Raw genomic sequence first — 12,298 nt, 5'->3', positions numbered from 1 at the left:
ACATGAAAGTTGCTGGTGAATGCAGCAGGGCAGCAGCTTTTATGTGTGTTGATCAATATTCGTGCCATCAGGTTGGGGCTACCCAAATGAAATATGAGGTGCTGCTCCTCCACCCAGAGAATGGCCTCATCGTAGCAGACGAGGAAGCCATGAACCAACATGTCAGAATGGGGATAAGAGTTAAAATAGTTGGCCACTGGGAAGTTCTGCTTTTGACAGATGGAGTGGAGGTTCTCGACTAAGCATTTCATTGTATGTTTCAATGTACTTGTGACTAATAAAGCTAATCTGTATCTCTCTTTAGATGAGAAGAGACCAGTTTTATGGGGTTTAGATTTCTTCTTAGAAGTGCTCCTCTGTTCAGCCAAGGTGGCTTGCAGAGGGTAAGAAACATTGTCCAGAATTTCCAGGATTTTCTGCAGGGTCCATTGTTCTGCTACAGCCTCCGGTGTGTCCAATTTGACTCCTATAACGAAGCCAGCTTTTCTAATCAGATTGTTCTCAGAAAGCTAAAACACCTGAAACTGGCCTCATCTGATATGACATATCTGATGTTCGTCATCATCATTATGTGCCATGTGATAAGATGCGGGCAATCATCATCGTCATCAATCCTGGTCTTCCATCTATCTTTAATCTGAGAAGTTCTAATAAGCTCTTCAGAACTTTTGCCTGTCCATCCCTTATGTAACTCATGAACGTCATGCACTGTCTACTGCGACTGTTTCTTCCATCAGTTTATCCTGTCATTGCAAGATGTTCAAGCTTCTTCCTCTGTACGTGTCCCAGAAATTCCATCTACTGTTTCCTGATTTATGGTATCAGCGCTCTTCTTATTCCGGCTTTTCACAACACTTCCTCGTTCGTCACTCTGTTCTTCCACAATATTTTCATCATTCTTCTTAAAAATTACTTTTCTGCAGCTTTGAGTCTTCCCTCATTTTGCTTTGATATTGTCCAGCATTCACTTCCATATGTTAGTGTGGAACGAACGTAGCACCGCAACACTCTGAGTTTCATACCCAAAGAAATTATGTCATTCTTTAGTATCTTGCTCAAACCTACATTCAGCAACCCCAATCCTCCTCCTAATTTCAACATCAGCCCTACCGTCAGATGTTATCGTGCTCCCTAAATAATTGAACTTCCACACTTGTTTAATTGTTTCATTACTCACTTTCAGTTCAAATTTCTGTATTTGTGACAACCAAACATTTAGTCTTCTTGTAGTTAGTTAGATAGATAGATACTTTACAAATTACAGTGTCACAGTAGTATTACAAGTGCGCAGATATACAAATATTAGAAGAGGAGTAAGAAGGAATAAAAAATTGGTTAAAAATAGGTTACAGTCTAACAGGAGGGGGTCATCACTTCCCCAACTATAGGTTGGCGCATTATAGAGCCTAAAGGCCGAGGGTAAGATTGACCTCATATATCACTGTTTGGAGAAGCGCAGTTGTCTTAAGTCTTATTACTAAAAGTTCAAAGGTTTCAAAGGTACATTTAATGTCAGAGAAATGTATATAATATCCATCCTGAAATACGTTTTCTTTGCAACCATCCACGAAAACAGAGGAATGCCCCCAAAGAATGAATGACAGTTAAATGTTAGAACCCCACAGCAAAGACAAAGACTTGTAGTACCCCAAAGACTACTTGTTCACCCGGTATTCGACATACCACAGGCTCGCTCTCTCTCCCTAATAAGGGAGAAAGAGGTGTCTCTGTTGCACAGCGAGAGGAGAGACATAACAAACAACCCACTGATTTACGATGTTAAAAGTCCATTGTGTTGCTTTTCCGAGCACTATGTCCAAAAAACTTGGGTCTCTTGGCACATAACCAGCAACCAGCTTACTGCTTTCGATCTTCCGTCTCCCACGACACACTGGATTCCTGCAGAGATACCGACCTTCGGTCCGCCTGTCTCCAGAAACGCGAGATCCTGGAACTCCAAAGGCGAGCTAATCTCTTAGGCCGCATCCTTGGCATATCGAATAATAGCCAGCTGTGAAACCCTGAGAGTGGGTCCCATTCCCGTAAAGAACCAAAGTCAGCATGTAACTCCAGGTCAGGATCTTTAAAAGAACCCTGAAAGGGGAAAATAGAGATATTAAAGATGCAAATAGAGCTGTTTCCAAAGATGCAAACAAAGGAGTTATAAAGGTGGCTTGCAGAGGGTGGGAAACATTGTCCAGAATTTCCAGGATTTTCCGTAGGGTCCATTGTTCTACCACAGCTTTCAGTGTGTCCAGTTTGACTCCTATAACAGAGCCAGCCTTTCTAATCAGTTTATTAAGCCTGTCGGCATCACCCATCTCCTCAGGAAGTAGAGGCAATTCTGGCCCTTCTTGTACACTGCCTCTATGTTGGTGCTCCACTCAAATCTGTCATCCAGGTGCATCCCTAGGTACTTGTAGGTTCCCACCATATCCATGCCCTCACCATCAACAGTAACAGGGAGCAGTGCAGGCTTAATCTTCCTAAAGTCCATCACCATTTCCTTTGTCTTACTGACGTTGAGCTGCAGATGATTCAGCTTGCACCATTTGACAAAGTCCTCCACCAGGGCCCAATATTTATTCTCCTGACCTCCCAACTATTGCTGAGTCATTAGAGAGTTTCTGCAGATGATATGACTCAGTGTTGTACCTAAAGTCTGAGGTATACAGGGTAAGCAGGAAGGGAGCCAATAAATTCCCCTGTGGGGTCCCAGTGCTGCTTCTAGCCATGTTTGAACACAACTCTGAAGCCGTGCAAACTAGTCTGTACCAGTCAGGTGGTCCAGTGTCCAGGATACAATGGAGGTGCCAACCTGAAATGAATGGAGCTTCCCCCCCCCCCTCCCCCCAGCAATGAGGGCTGTATGGTATTGAAGGCGCTTGAGACATCAAAAACGTGATCCTCACAGTGCTGCCCTGCCTATCCAAATGGGAGTAGGTTCTGTTCAGCTGGTAGATGACAGCACCGTCGACTCCAATGTGCTCCTGGTAGGCAAACTGCAGGGATTGAGGGATGATCTGGCCGGAGGTTGGAGGTGAATCAGGACCAGCCTCCCTAGGGTCATCATGATGTGTGAGGTCAGGGCCACTGGATGATAGACATTCAAGGCTTTTGGCTGGCCCTTCTTTGGTACTGGGACCACACATGATGGTTTCCGCACAGTTGGGACCCCTTCCAGCCTGAAACTCAGATTGAAAATGTGCTGGAGAACTCCACACAGCTGCTCAGCACACTCCTTCAGGGCCGTGGGGTTCACACCATCCGGTACCAATGCTTTGCCATATCTGAGTTTCCCCAGAGCCTTCCTTACCTGTTCAGTGGTGAAGGTGAGTCCATGGTGACTGGGGAGTTGGTGGAAGATGGGGGCTGAGGGAGGTGAAGATCGAGACGACAGCAGTTGGTATATGGAGATGTGGATGGCAGGTACAGGGCAAGGAGGGGATGTAGACAGTGGGTAGCCTGTGTTGTTCATCCATGTGTTGAACTGAAGAGAGGAAGAGAGGTGTTGGTGCTGAGGGAGCATTAGGTGCCTCGGCAGTTGGACTGGTGTGCTGAGGGGGGCATGAACAGGAGGGCAATTGTTAAACCCATTGAAGAATTGGTTTAACTCATTAGCCCATTCACGGCTGCATTCGGCTCTACGGCTAGGCTGGTTGAAGCCAGTTATGTTATTTATGCCTCTCCACACCTCTGTTTGCTCAATCCCCAGTTTCATGTTTTCTCTTGCTTTCATCATAATGATTTGTAGCAAGAATTTCACAACATAACTCATCAAGCTAGTTGTGAGCTGTAACTTGCAGTCAATTGCTCCATGTTTTTTTCAGCAAAGCAATAAATACTGACTTGTTAATTTCCTCTGGTGTTTTCCTGCTGTCGTATACTCATTCAGCAAATCTGTCAACCTTTCAATCCCAAAATCTTCCGTGCTTGAATCATTTCTATAGCAATGCCATCAGTCCTAATGCCTTATTCTTTTTCATTTTCCCCACTGCTGCTTGCATAATAGTAATTATTGGCTTCTCTCTTTTTGTATCTTCAAACAAGTCAGCAATGTATTCAGACCATTTAGCCTGTATATCTGCTTCTTCCATGAGTATGGATCCATATTTTACCTTCAGACATCCAGTAGATGTAGAATATTTAGTGCCTTCTTGTGCATATTGCCAGAAGTTTTTAGTTTCTCTACCTCTTCGCATTCTCCAGTTATCCACTGTTCTTTGACTTCCTTACATCTTTGCTTGATTTCTTTGTTCAAGGTTATATATTTGTTGGTGTTCTTTGGCATGATTTTCTGTCTTTCTTTCATTAGATCCAGAATTTCATCTGTCGTCCACTTCTTTTTGTTTTCAGTATCACTTCATTAGACACATCCACACTGCCTTTTTAAACTTCAGCCGGCTTCTCCACTGTGTGTTCTCCACTGTCAGAGCTTCATGTCTATTCTTCACTGCTACAGTGTATTTCATTTTCATGTCCGAATCAGAATTAGTTTAATATCACAGGTGTATGTCATGAAATTTGTTAATTTAGTGGTAGCATGTAATGCAATTCATGATAAATACAGAAAAAAATAAATAAGTGAATTACAGCAAGTGTATAAATTTATATTAAATAGTTACATTTAAAATAGTGCAATAACAGAAATAATAAAAAAGTGAAGTAGTGTTCATGGGTTCAGTGTCCGTTTAGAAATCAGACGGCAGAGGGGAAGATGCAGTTCCTGAGTCATTGAGTGTTTTCCTTCAGGCTTCTGTACTTCCTTCCTGATGGTAACAATAAGAAATGGATATGTCCTGGGATATGTCCAACCAATTTCCCCCAGGATTAATAAAGTATGACTACTACTACTACTACTACTACTGATGGGGGTCCTCAATAACGGACATTGCCTTTCTGAGGCACCGCTCCTTGAAGATGTTGTGAATACTACAGAGGCTAGCATTCATGATGGAGCTGACTAATTTTACAGCTTCCTGTAGCTTCTTTAGATCCTGTGCAGTAGCCCCTCCCCTGTCCCCCGTACCAGACAGTGATGCAGCCTGTTGGAATCTCTCATGCAAGCCAGGTCTAATTTGGCATTACCCTTAGACTTCTTTAACTGTCTAAGCTTAACTTTCAGTTTGCCTGTCAATGGAACATAGTGACTCTCACAGTCTGCTCCTGGATATGCCTACTGTTGCATGGCTTTCCTCAAACACTGATGATTGTGATGTAGTCTATTTGACTGCGGCGCTGATCTTCTGCGCCTCTTTCTCCAAGTCCACAATCTTCTTGTGTGCTGCTCGAACCATGTGTTTGTTATTCTATGATCATTCACACAGCACCAGTCTATGAATCACTCACCTCTGTCATTCCTGGCAATATTACCATCTTGTTATCCAACTTTAGCATTCATATCCCTTATCATCAGAACGATGTCTTGTGTCTGATATTACATGATAATAAATAAACATGTACAGAAAAGTTCAGTATTATTTTTCTTTGTGTTACTAAACAGTATATAAACACAGAAATACAGTAATCTTCTTGGCAATTTCCTAAGATACATTTGTTATTCACTGTAGGTACACACTCAGTTCATTTGCTGATCTGGTAGAATTCTAAACCTATTAACTTTTGTCAGAGTTGGATTGGGATAATTATGGAATAACACTGCACCTGAATTAAATCAACTCCTTTGATTTTTGCTCAATCGTTGTTCTGTATTGGCTCTTGAAACGTAAAGTGTGCATTTGACTTCCACATATGGATAACTAGTCCTATCCCTTGCAGGTCATAAGCCCAGTCCTAAAATAAGTTGCCAAATAATCCTTTGATCTACTCTTTTTGAGGACTTATGACTTGCTTTGGTGCCCAAGGTTGCAAATGTGGTAATTGTCATGACTTTTTGACACGCAAAGTTGCTCTTTCCCATTAGCCATCTATTAACAAAAAATTCAGCAACATAGTAACTCTATGGCAGTTTGTTAAGAATTAAAGTTTAAAATTCAGTAACGTAAACACGAAGAATTCTGCAGATGCTGGAAATTCAAGCAACACACATCAAAGTTGCTGGTGAGCGCAGCAGGCCAGGCAACATCTCTAGGAAGAGGTACAGTTGACGTTTCGGGCCGAGTCGACCCGAAACGTCGACTGTACCTCTTCCTAGAGATGCTGCCTGGCCTGCTGCGTTCACCAGCAACTTTGATGTGTGTTGTTTAAAATTCAGTTTTTGCACTTACTGTGGTGCCTTATGTGATACAATTCAGTGCACGAAACTGTAACTGATTTCACACAGTTTCCAGTTATATTAACCCCACTCACCTTTTATTCTCTTCTCTTTATACCAGCTGGTTTCCCCCTCCATTCTTGGTCGCGATTCAAGGTCTCGATCTGAAATGCCAGTAGTTCCTTGTACTGCACAGCTGCTCAGCCGCTGAGCTCCTCCAGCAGTTTGTTATTTCAGATTCCAGCATCTGCATTCTCTCTTGACTACATAGTCATTTTCTATCTTAGTGTAACATGTTTCTTGTGGGGTGTCTTGTCTATATTGCAGAGTGATAATGTTTTGGGTTGGAAAATTCTGTTTTATTTATATATGCCAAAGACTTCCACAAAACAAAGAATTGGAATAAAAGAGCCTTTCTTTGGCTGGCTCTCGGGGACTAGTGGCGTTCCTCAGGGGTTGTTGTTGGGACTGCTTAATTTCACGTCATGTCAGTGATCTGGGTGGTAGAATTGATGGCTTTGTGGCCAAGTTTGTAGATGATATAAACATAGGTGGAGGGGGTAGGCAGTGCTGAGGAAGCAGTGAGTCTACAAAAGGACTTGGACAGATTAGGAGAATAGGCAAAGAAGTGGCAGATGGAATGCAGTGCAGGGAAGTGTATGGGAGAAGACAAGAATATAAAAGCAAGGATGTAATGCTTAAAGCTTTAGAAGGCATTGGTCAAATCACACTTCAGATATGGTGAGCAGTTTGATCTAAGAAAGGATATGTAAGAGAAAACCTGCAGATGTTGGAAATCCGAGCAACACACACAACATGGTGGAGGAACTCAGCAGACCAGGCAGCATCTATGGAAAAAGGTCCAGTCGATGTTTCGGGCCAAGCCCTTTCAACAGGACTGGAGAAAAAAGCAGAGGAGTAGATTTAAAAGGTGGGGGGAGGAGAGAGAGAAAGAGAACCACCAGGTGAAAGGTAAAACCTATCATGACAGTGGAGGAGGCCATGGATGAACATATCGGAATGGGAATGGGAAGCGGAATTAAAATGGGTGGTCACTGGGAGATCCTGCGTGTTCTGGCGGACGGAGCATAGAAGCTTGGCGAAGTAGTTCTCCCAGTCTACGTCAGGTCTCACCGATATGCAGGAGGCCACACTGGAATGAAAGGATTAACATTCAAGGAGTGTTTGATGGCTCTGGGCCTGCACTTGCTGGAGTTTAGAAAAATGAGGGGGGTATCTCATTGAAACCTATCAAATATTGAAAGGCCTATCCAGAGTGGATGTGGAACGTATGTTTCTTGTAGTGGGGGAGTCTAGGACCAGAGGGCACAGCCACAGAATAGAGAGATGTCCATTTAGAACAGAGATGAGGAAAAATTTCTTTAACCAGTGGGTAGTGAATGTGTAGCATTATATTGCCACAGCTGGCTGTGGAGGCCAAGTCAGTGGCGGTTGATAGGTTCTTGATTAGTAAGGACATCAAAGGTTACGGGGAGAAGGCATGAGAATGGGTTTGAGAGAGATAATAAATCAGCTAAGTTGAAATGATGAAACAGACTCAATGGGCCGAATGGCCTAATACTGCTCCTATGTCTTATGGAAAAGTTGAATAGGTTATGACTTTATTCACTGGAGTGCAGGAGAATGAGGGGAAATCTTATCAGGATTTCCACTATTATAAGGACATAGATAAGGTGAATGCAAGCAGCTTTCTCCCCTCAGGTTGGGAGTGACTAGAACTAGTGGTCATAGGTTTAGGGTGAAAGGTGAAATATGTAAGGGGAACCCGGGGGGAGCAACTACATTCAGAGAGTGGTGAGTGTGTGGAACAAGCTAGTAGCAAGAGTGGTAGATGCGATTTAAGTTGCAACATTTAAGAGATGTTTGGATAGTTACATCGATGAGAGAAGTATGGAGGGCTGTGGTTGGGCTGCAGGTAGTTGGGCCTGTGCACAAGGGGAGACTGGCATGGACTAGATGGGTTAATGGACCATTTTTGTGCTGTATATTTGACTCTATTAAAAAGTGTTAGTTACAGTGATTTCATCCCTGCCTGTAGTATCGTGGGACTGTGGCCAGATAGCCATCTTTCATCAGATTGTGTGGCCTGCCTGCCATTTTCCTGCAGCATATCTCGCAGTGCGCAGGGCTTATGAATTACGACCAACTGTTTTCATCACTTGCACTATTTTAGTTCTTCTACATTAGTTTTGTGGATGATATTTACAGCATCTAATTCTAAAAAATGTAGGGTGGTGAGAGGAGATTTTGAGATGTATAAAATCATGAGGGACATAAATAAGATGAAAGCGCTCAATTTTTCCAGGGTTGGAGAATCGAGCTTGAGGGCGCAGAGGAGAGATTTAATTGGAACCCAGGGGGCGATTGTCATCCTGAGGGTGGTCTGTGTATGGAATAAGGTGTCAGAGGAAGTCATTGATGCAGGTGCACTGACCACATTTAAAAGACACTTGGATGGGTATTTGATAGGACAGATTTAGAGGGATATGAGCCCAGGACAGGCAAACGGAATTAGCCCATGAAAAAGAGAGGTTTTATGTCAGAAGAGGAAGAAGAATTCATATTCTCTGTTGAGAATATATCAAATAGTATTGTTTACCAAAGCAAATATTGTAAATACAGTCAGAGTTCTACTGATCTATTCCCCGAGGAGAGAATTAGGGAAGATCAAGGTAACAATTAAAATAGCCAACAGAGGACAGTGTTTGCTATTAAATGGAATCTTTTTCATGCTGAAAGCCCATATTCTGATGGAGAATTTATTAAGAATATTGCAGAAGCTTCTACAACTTGAGATACGTGTATCACAAGACTCTAGTGACTAATGAAGCAGGTTTAGTTTTCTGAATAACATAACACAACCAAGTGCAGACTCACAGAGCTTCCGTTTCTAACAGTATGTAGCCATGAGGAAGGGCGTGATTTCACTATTTATTTTGGACTATAAATTTGAAAAGAAGGTTAGTGGTAAAAAGTCTTGTGGTTCTTGAACTGTAGAGTACAATTGCATACGGCTCTGAGGACCTTTAGATTTGGCCACCCTTGCTCTGTGTGACAAAGAACAATCTATATACTAATAGAACTGTCATGTTCTGTCTGTCTGTTTGTCTGTTTGTGACCTCCAGTTAGCGCAAACGGTGCATTACAGCGGCACTTTTTTTTGGCTAAATCAAATTAAAATGCGCTAACTTACAGAATACAGGCAAAGTTCAGGGTTTTATATTTGTATAAAATTGCTCATTCACCAGAAATCAACAGGCTGCCTTTCACCCGAGACCCGATTGGCCATCATGGAAATCGGGACGCCACAGTCCGACACATGCACATGGCCAGCCTCAGCAGCGCCCCATGATGCTCACAGAGCTGCTTCCACCTTCCATGGATTCCGTGACGCCACAGCCCGACACATGCACATGGCCAGCCTCAGCAGCGCCCCATGTTGCTCACAGAGCCGCTTCCACCTTCCATGGATTCCGCGACGCCACAGCCCGACACATGCACATGGCCAGCCTCAGCAGCGCCCCATGTTGCTCACAGAGCCGCTTCCACCTTCCATGGATTCCGCGACGCCACAGCCCGACGCATGCGCATGGCCAGCCTCAGCAGCTTGGAGGCTTTGGTGTTACTGCTTCCTATCTTCTATCAAGCATTAGGGTAAACATATATGGATAGCCTAATTATGCCACGTGGAAAGAGAAGGGGGACATTGTGGTCAAGAGATGACGCCAAACGTCTTCAGGAAGCGGCAAGGAGAACAACAATCGGATGAGGAAAGGGCCACACAACTCCAGGATCAAAGAATCAGGGCAACAAAGATGAGAGAAGATGAGACAGAGGAGGAGAGGCATGCACATCTCCAGGATCAGAGACAAACAACAAACAGCAGAAGAGGTGAAGAGACGGGGGATGAAAGGACTGCATGTCTCCAGAATGACAACGAGAGGCACAAGGGTGGCAGATAAACCAGAAATGATGCCATCAAAATTGTCCTTCCTTAAATGAGGAGCATCAATATTTGCTTTGCTAAGTGTCGTTCTTCTTTAATAAACTGAGGTTTTCTACTTCAGTTTCCAAAGCAAAGCGATACCAATAGCATTCAGGAAAATTTAATGTTCATTCTGGTCACATCAGACTGCACTACCCTTCTCTCAAAGGGTGCCCCAACGGGTCACCCCATTGTCTAGTATTTATTAATAATGTGCATTCTCACTTATCAACTCTGGGTATTTGAATTTGCTCCTAAGTCCTGGCGAAGGGTCTTGGCCTGAAATATGGGCTGTTTATTCCTCTCTAGAGATGCTGGCTGACCTGCTGAGTTCCTCCTGCATTTTGTTTGTGTTTTGTCTGAATAAGCTCTTGCTGGGTGTTTGAGGGATGAGAGAATATTATAATATATTTGTAATTGTCTCTTGTGAAGATAAAAAAAAACGTGCCTAGATTATCAAGTGCATTAAGACTTAAAACTGGTTGTTTGCTTTGCTGTGTGGATTCCAAAAAAATATGCTTGCGTTTTTTTTTTGACAGCAACATGATTAAAGTGCCAACTCATGATGAAAACAGCTTGGACCAAAACTCTTTAAAGAAATCACAAAAAAATTTCTCCAGTAATAATGTTGCAACAAGAAACAACACCAGTACTTTGAACAAAAAGAAGGAGGTGACTGAAGAGGAAGCAGAAAGGTCAGTTTTAATCCTTAGGTCATTGAGGTTCAAAAGCAACAGAAATCTGTCGTACGTGAGTTTGTAATCCCAAATTAGTTTGATAAAGTTGGTATGTTTTTCTGTTCCCAGAGAATTGGATATTTGACCATCAAACTTTATTTGCATGCAAGAATATAAGAAATAAAAGAAAGCATATTCTTAATAAGGTTCCACAAATGTGTTCTGCTATAATTTTGTTGTCTAATCCTTTGAGTGCTATTATGTATGAACAAATTGTCAGTCTCCAGAATGATGGTCTGAATGTCCGATAATCTTTGAAGTAGAGAGGTACTGTATTTAATACTGTTGAGTTTACATTAATTTTGTGCAGTCTGATGATACCACATATCTGTGCTTCACCTGCCAGCTCCTACTAAAGAAATGAGGGAAGGAAGAAGCAGAAGTCGATGATAAATATCTAATCATATAGAACATAGAACATGGAACATAGAATAGTACAGCACAGTACAGGCCCTTCGACCCACATTGTTGTGCCGACCCTCAAACCCTGCCTCCCATATAAGCCCCCACCTTAAATTCCTCCATATACCTGTCTAGTAGTCTCTTAAATTTCACTGGTGGGACTGACTCAGGCAGTGTATTCCACACACCAACCACTCTCTGAGTAAAAAACCTTCCTCTAATATCCCCCTTGAACTTCCCACCCCTTACCTTAAAGCCATGTCCCCTTGTACTGAGCAGTGGTGCCCTGGGGAAGAGGCACTGGCTATCCACTCTATCTATTCCTCTTAATATCTCGTATACCTCTATCATGTCTCCTCTCATCCTCCTTCTCTCCAAAGAGTAAAGCCCTAGCTCCCTTAATCATTGATCATAATGCATAATCTCTAAACCAGGCAACATCCTGGTAAATCTCCTCTGTACTCTTTCCAATGCTTCCTATAGTGAGGTGACCAGAACTGGACGCAGTACTCCAAGTGTGGCCTAACCAGAGTTTTATAGAGCTGCATCATTACCTCCTCGTGACTCTTAAACTCTATCCCTCGACTTATGAAAGCTAACACCCCATAAGCTTTCTTAACTACCCTATCCACCTGTGAGGCAACTTTCAGGGATCTGTGGACATGTACCCCCAGATCCCTCTGCTCCTCCACACTACCAAGTATCCTTCCATTTACTTTTATTTACTTTGTACTCTGCCTTGGAGTTTGTCCTTCCAAAGTGTACCACCTCACACTTCTCCGGGTTGAACTCCATCTGCCACTTCTCAACCCACTTTTGCATCCTATCAATGTCTCTCTGCAATCTTCGACAATCCTCTACACTACCTTTGTGTTGTCTGCAAACTTGCCAACTCATCCTTCACCCCCACATCCAGGTCGTTAATAAAAGTCACGAAAA

General features: G+C 42.9%; 1 protein-coding gene across 1 annotated transcript in view; it reads left to right on the top strand.

Annotated features, from left to right (window-relative positions):
• The window catches only part of cep131 (centrosomal protein 131), a 149,693-nt gene that overhangs the window by 49,436 nt on the left and 87,959 nt on the right, over nucleotides 1–12,298 (top strand). Inside the window, exons 8-9 of the mRNA XM_072242397.1 lie at nucleotides 9,635–9,822; nucleotides 10,760–10,915. Of these exons, the coding sequence (XP_072098498.1) occupies nucleotides 9,635–9,822; nucleotides 10,760–10,915 (344 nt within the window). The remainder of the gene's footprint in view (nucleotides 1–9,634; nucleotides 9,823–10,759; nucleotides 10,916–12,298) is intronic.

Source organism: Mobula birostris, chromosome 24 (assembly GCF_030028105.1).
Source record: "Mobula birostris isolate sMobBir1 chromosome 24, sMobBir1.hap1, whole genome shotgun sequence".
Classification (NCBI taxonomy): Eukaryota; Metazoa; Chordata; class Chondrichthyes; order Myliobatiformes; family Myliobatidae; genus Mobula; species Mobula birostris.
The sequence above is the reverse complement of the archived record's forward strand: the minus strand, read 5'-3'. Positions and strand labels throughout refer to the sequence as shown.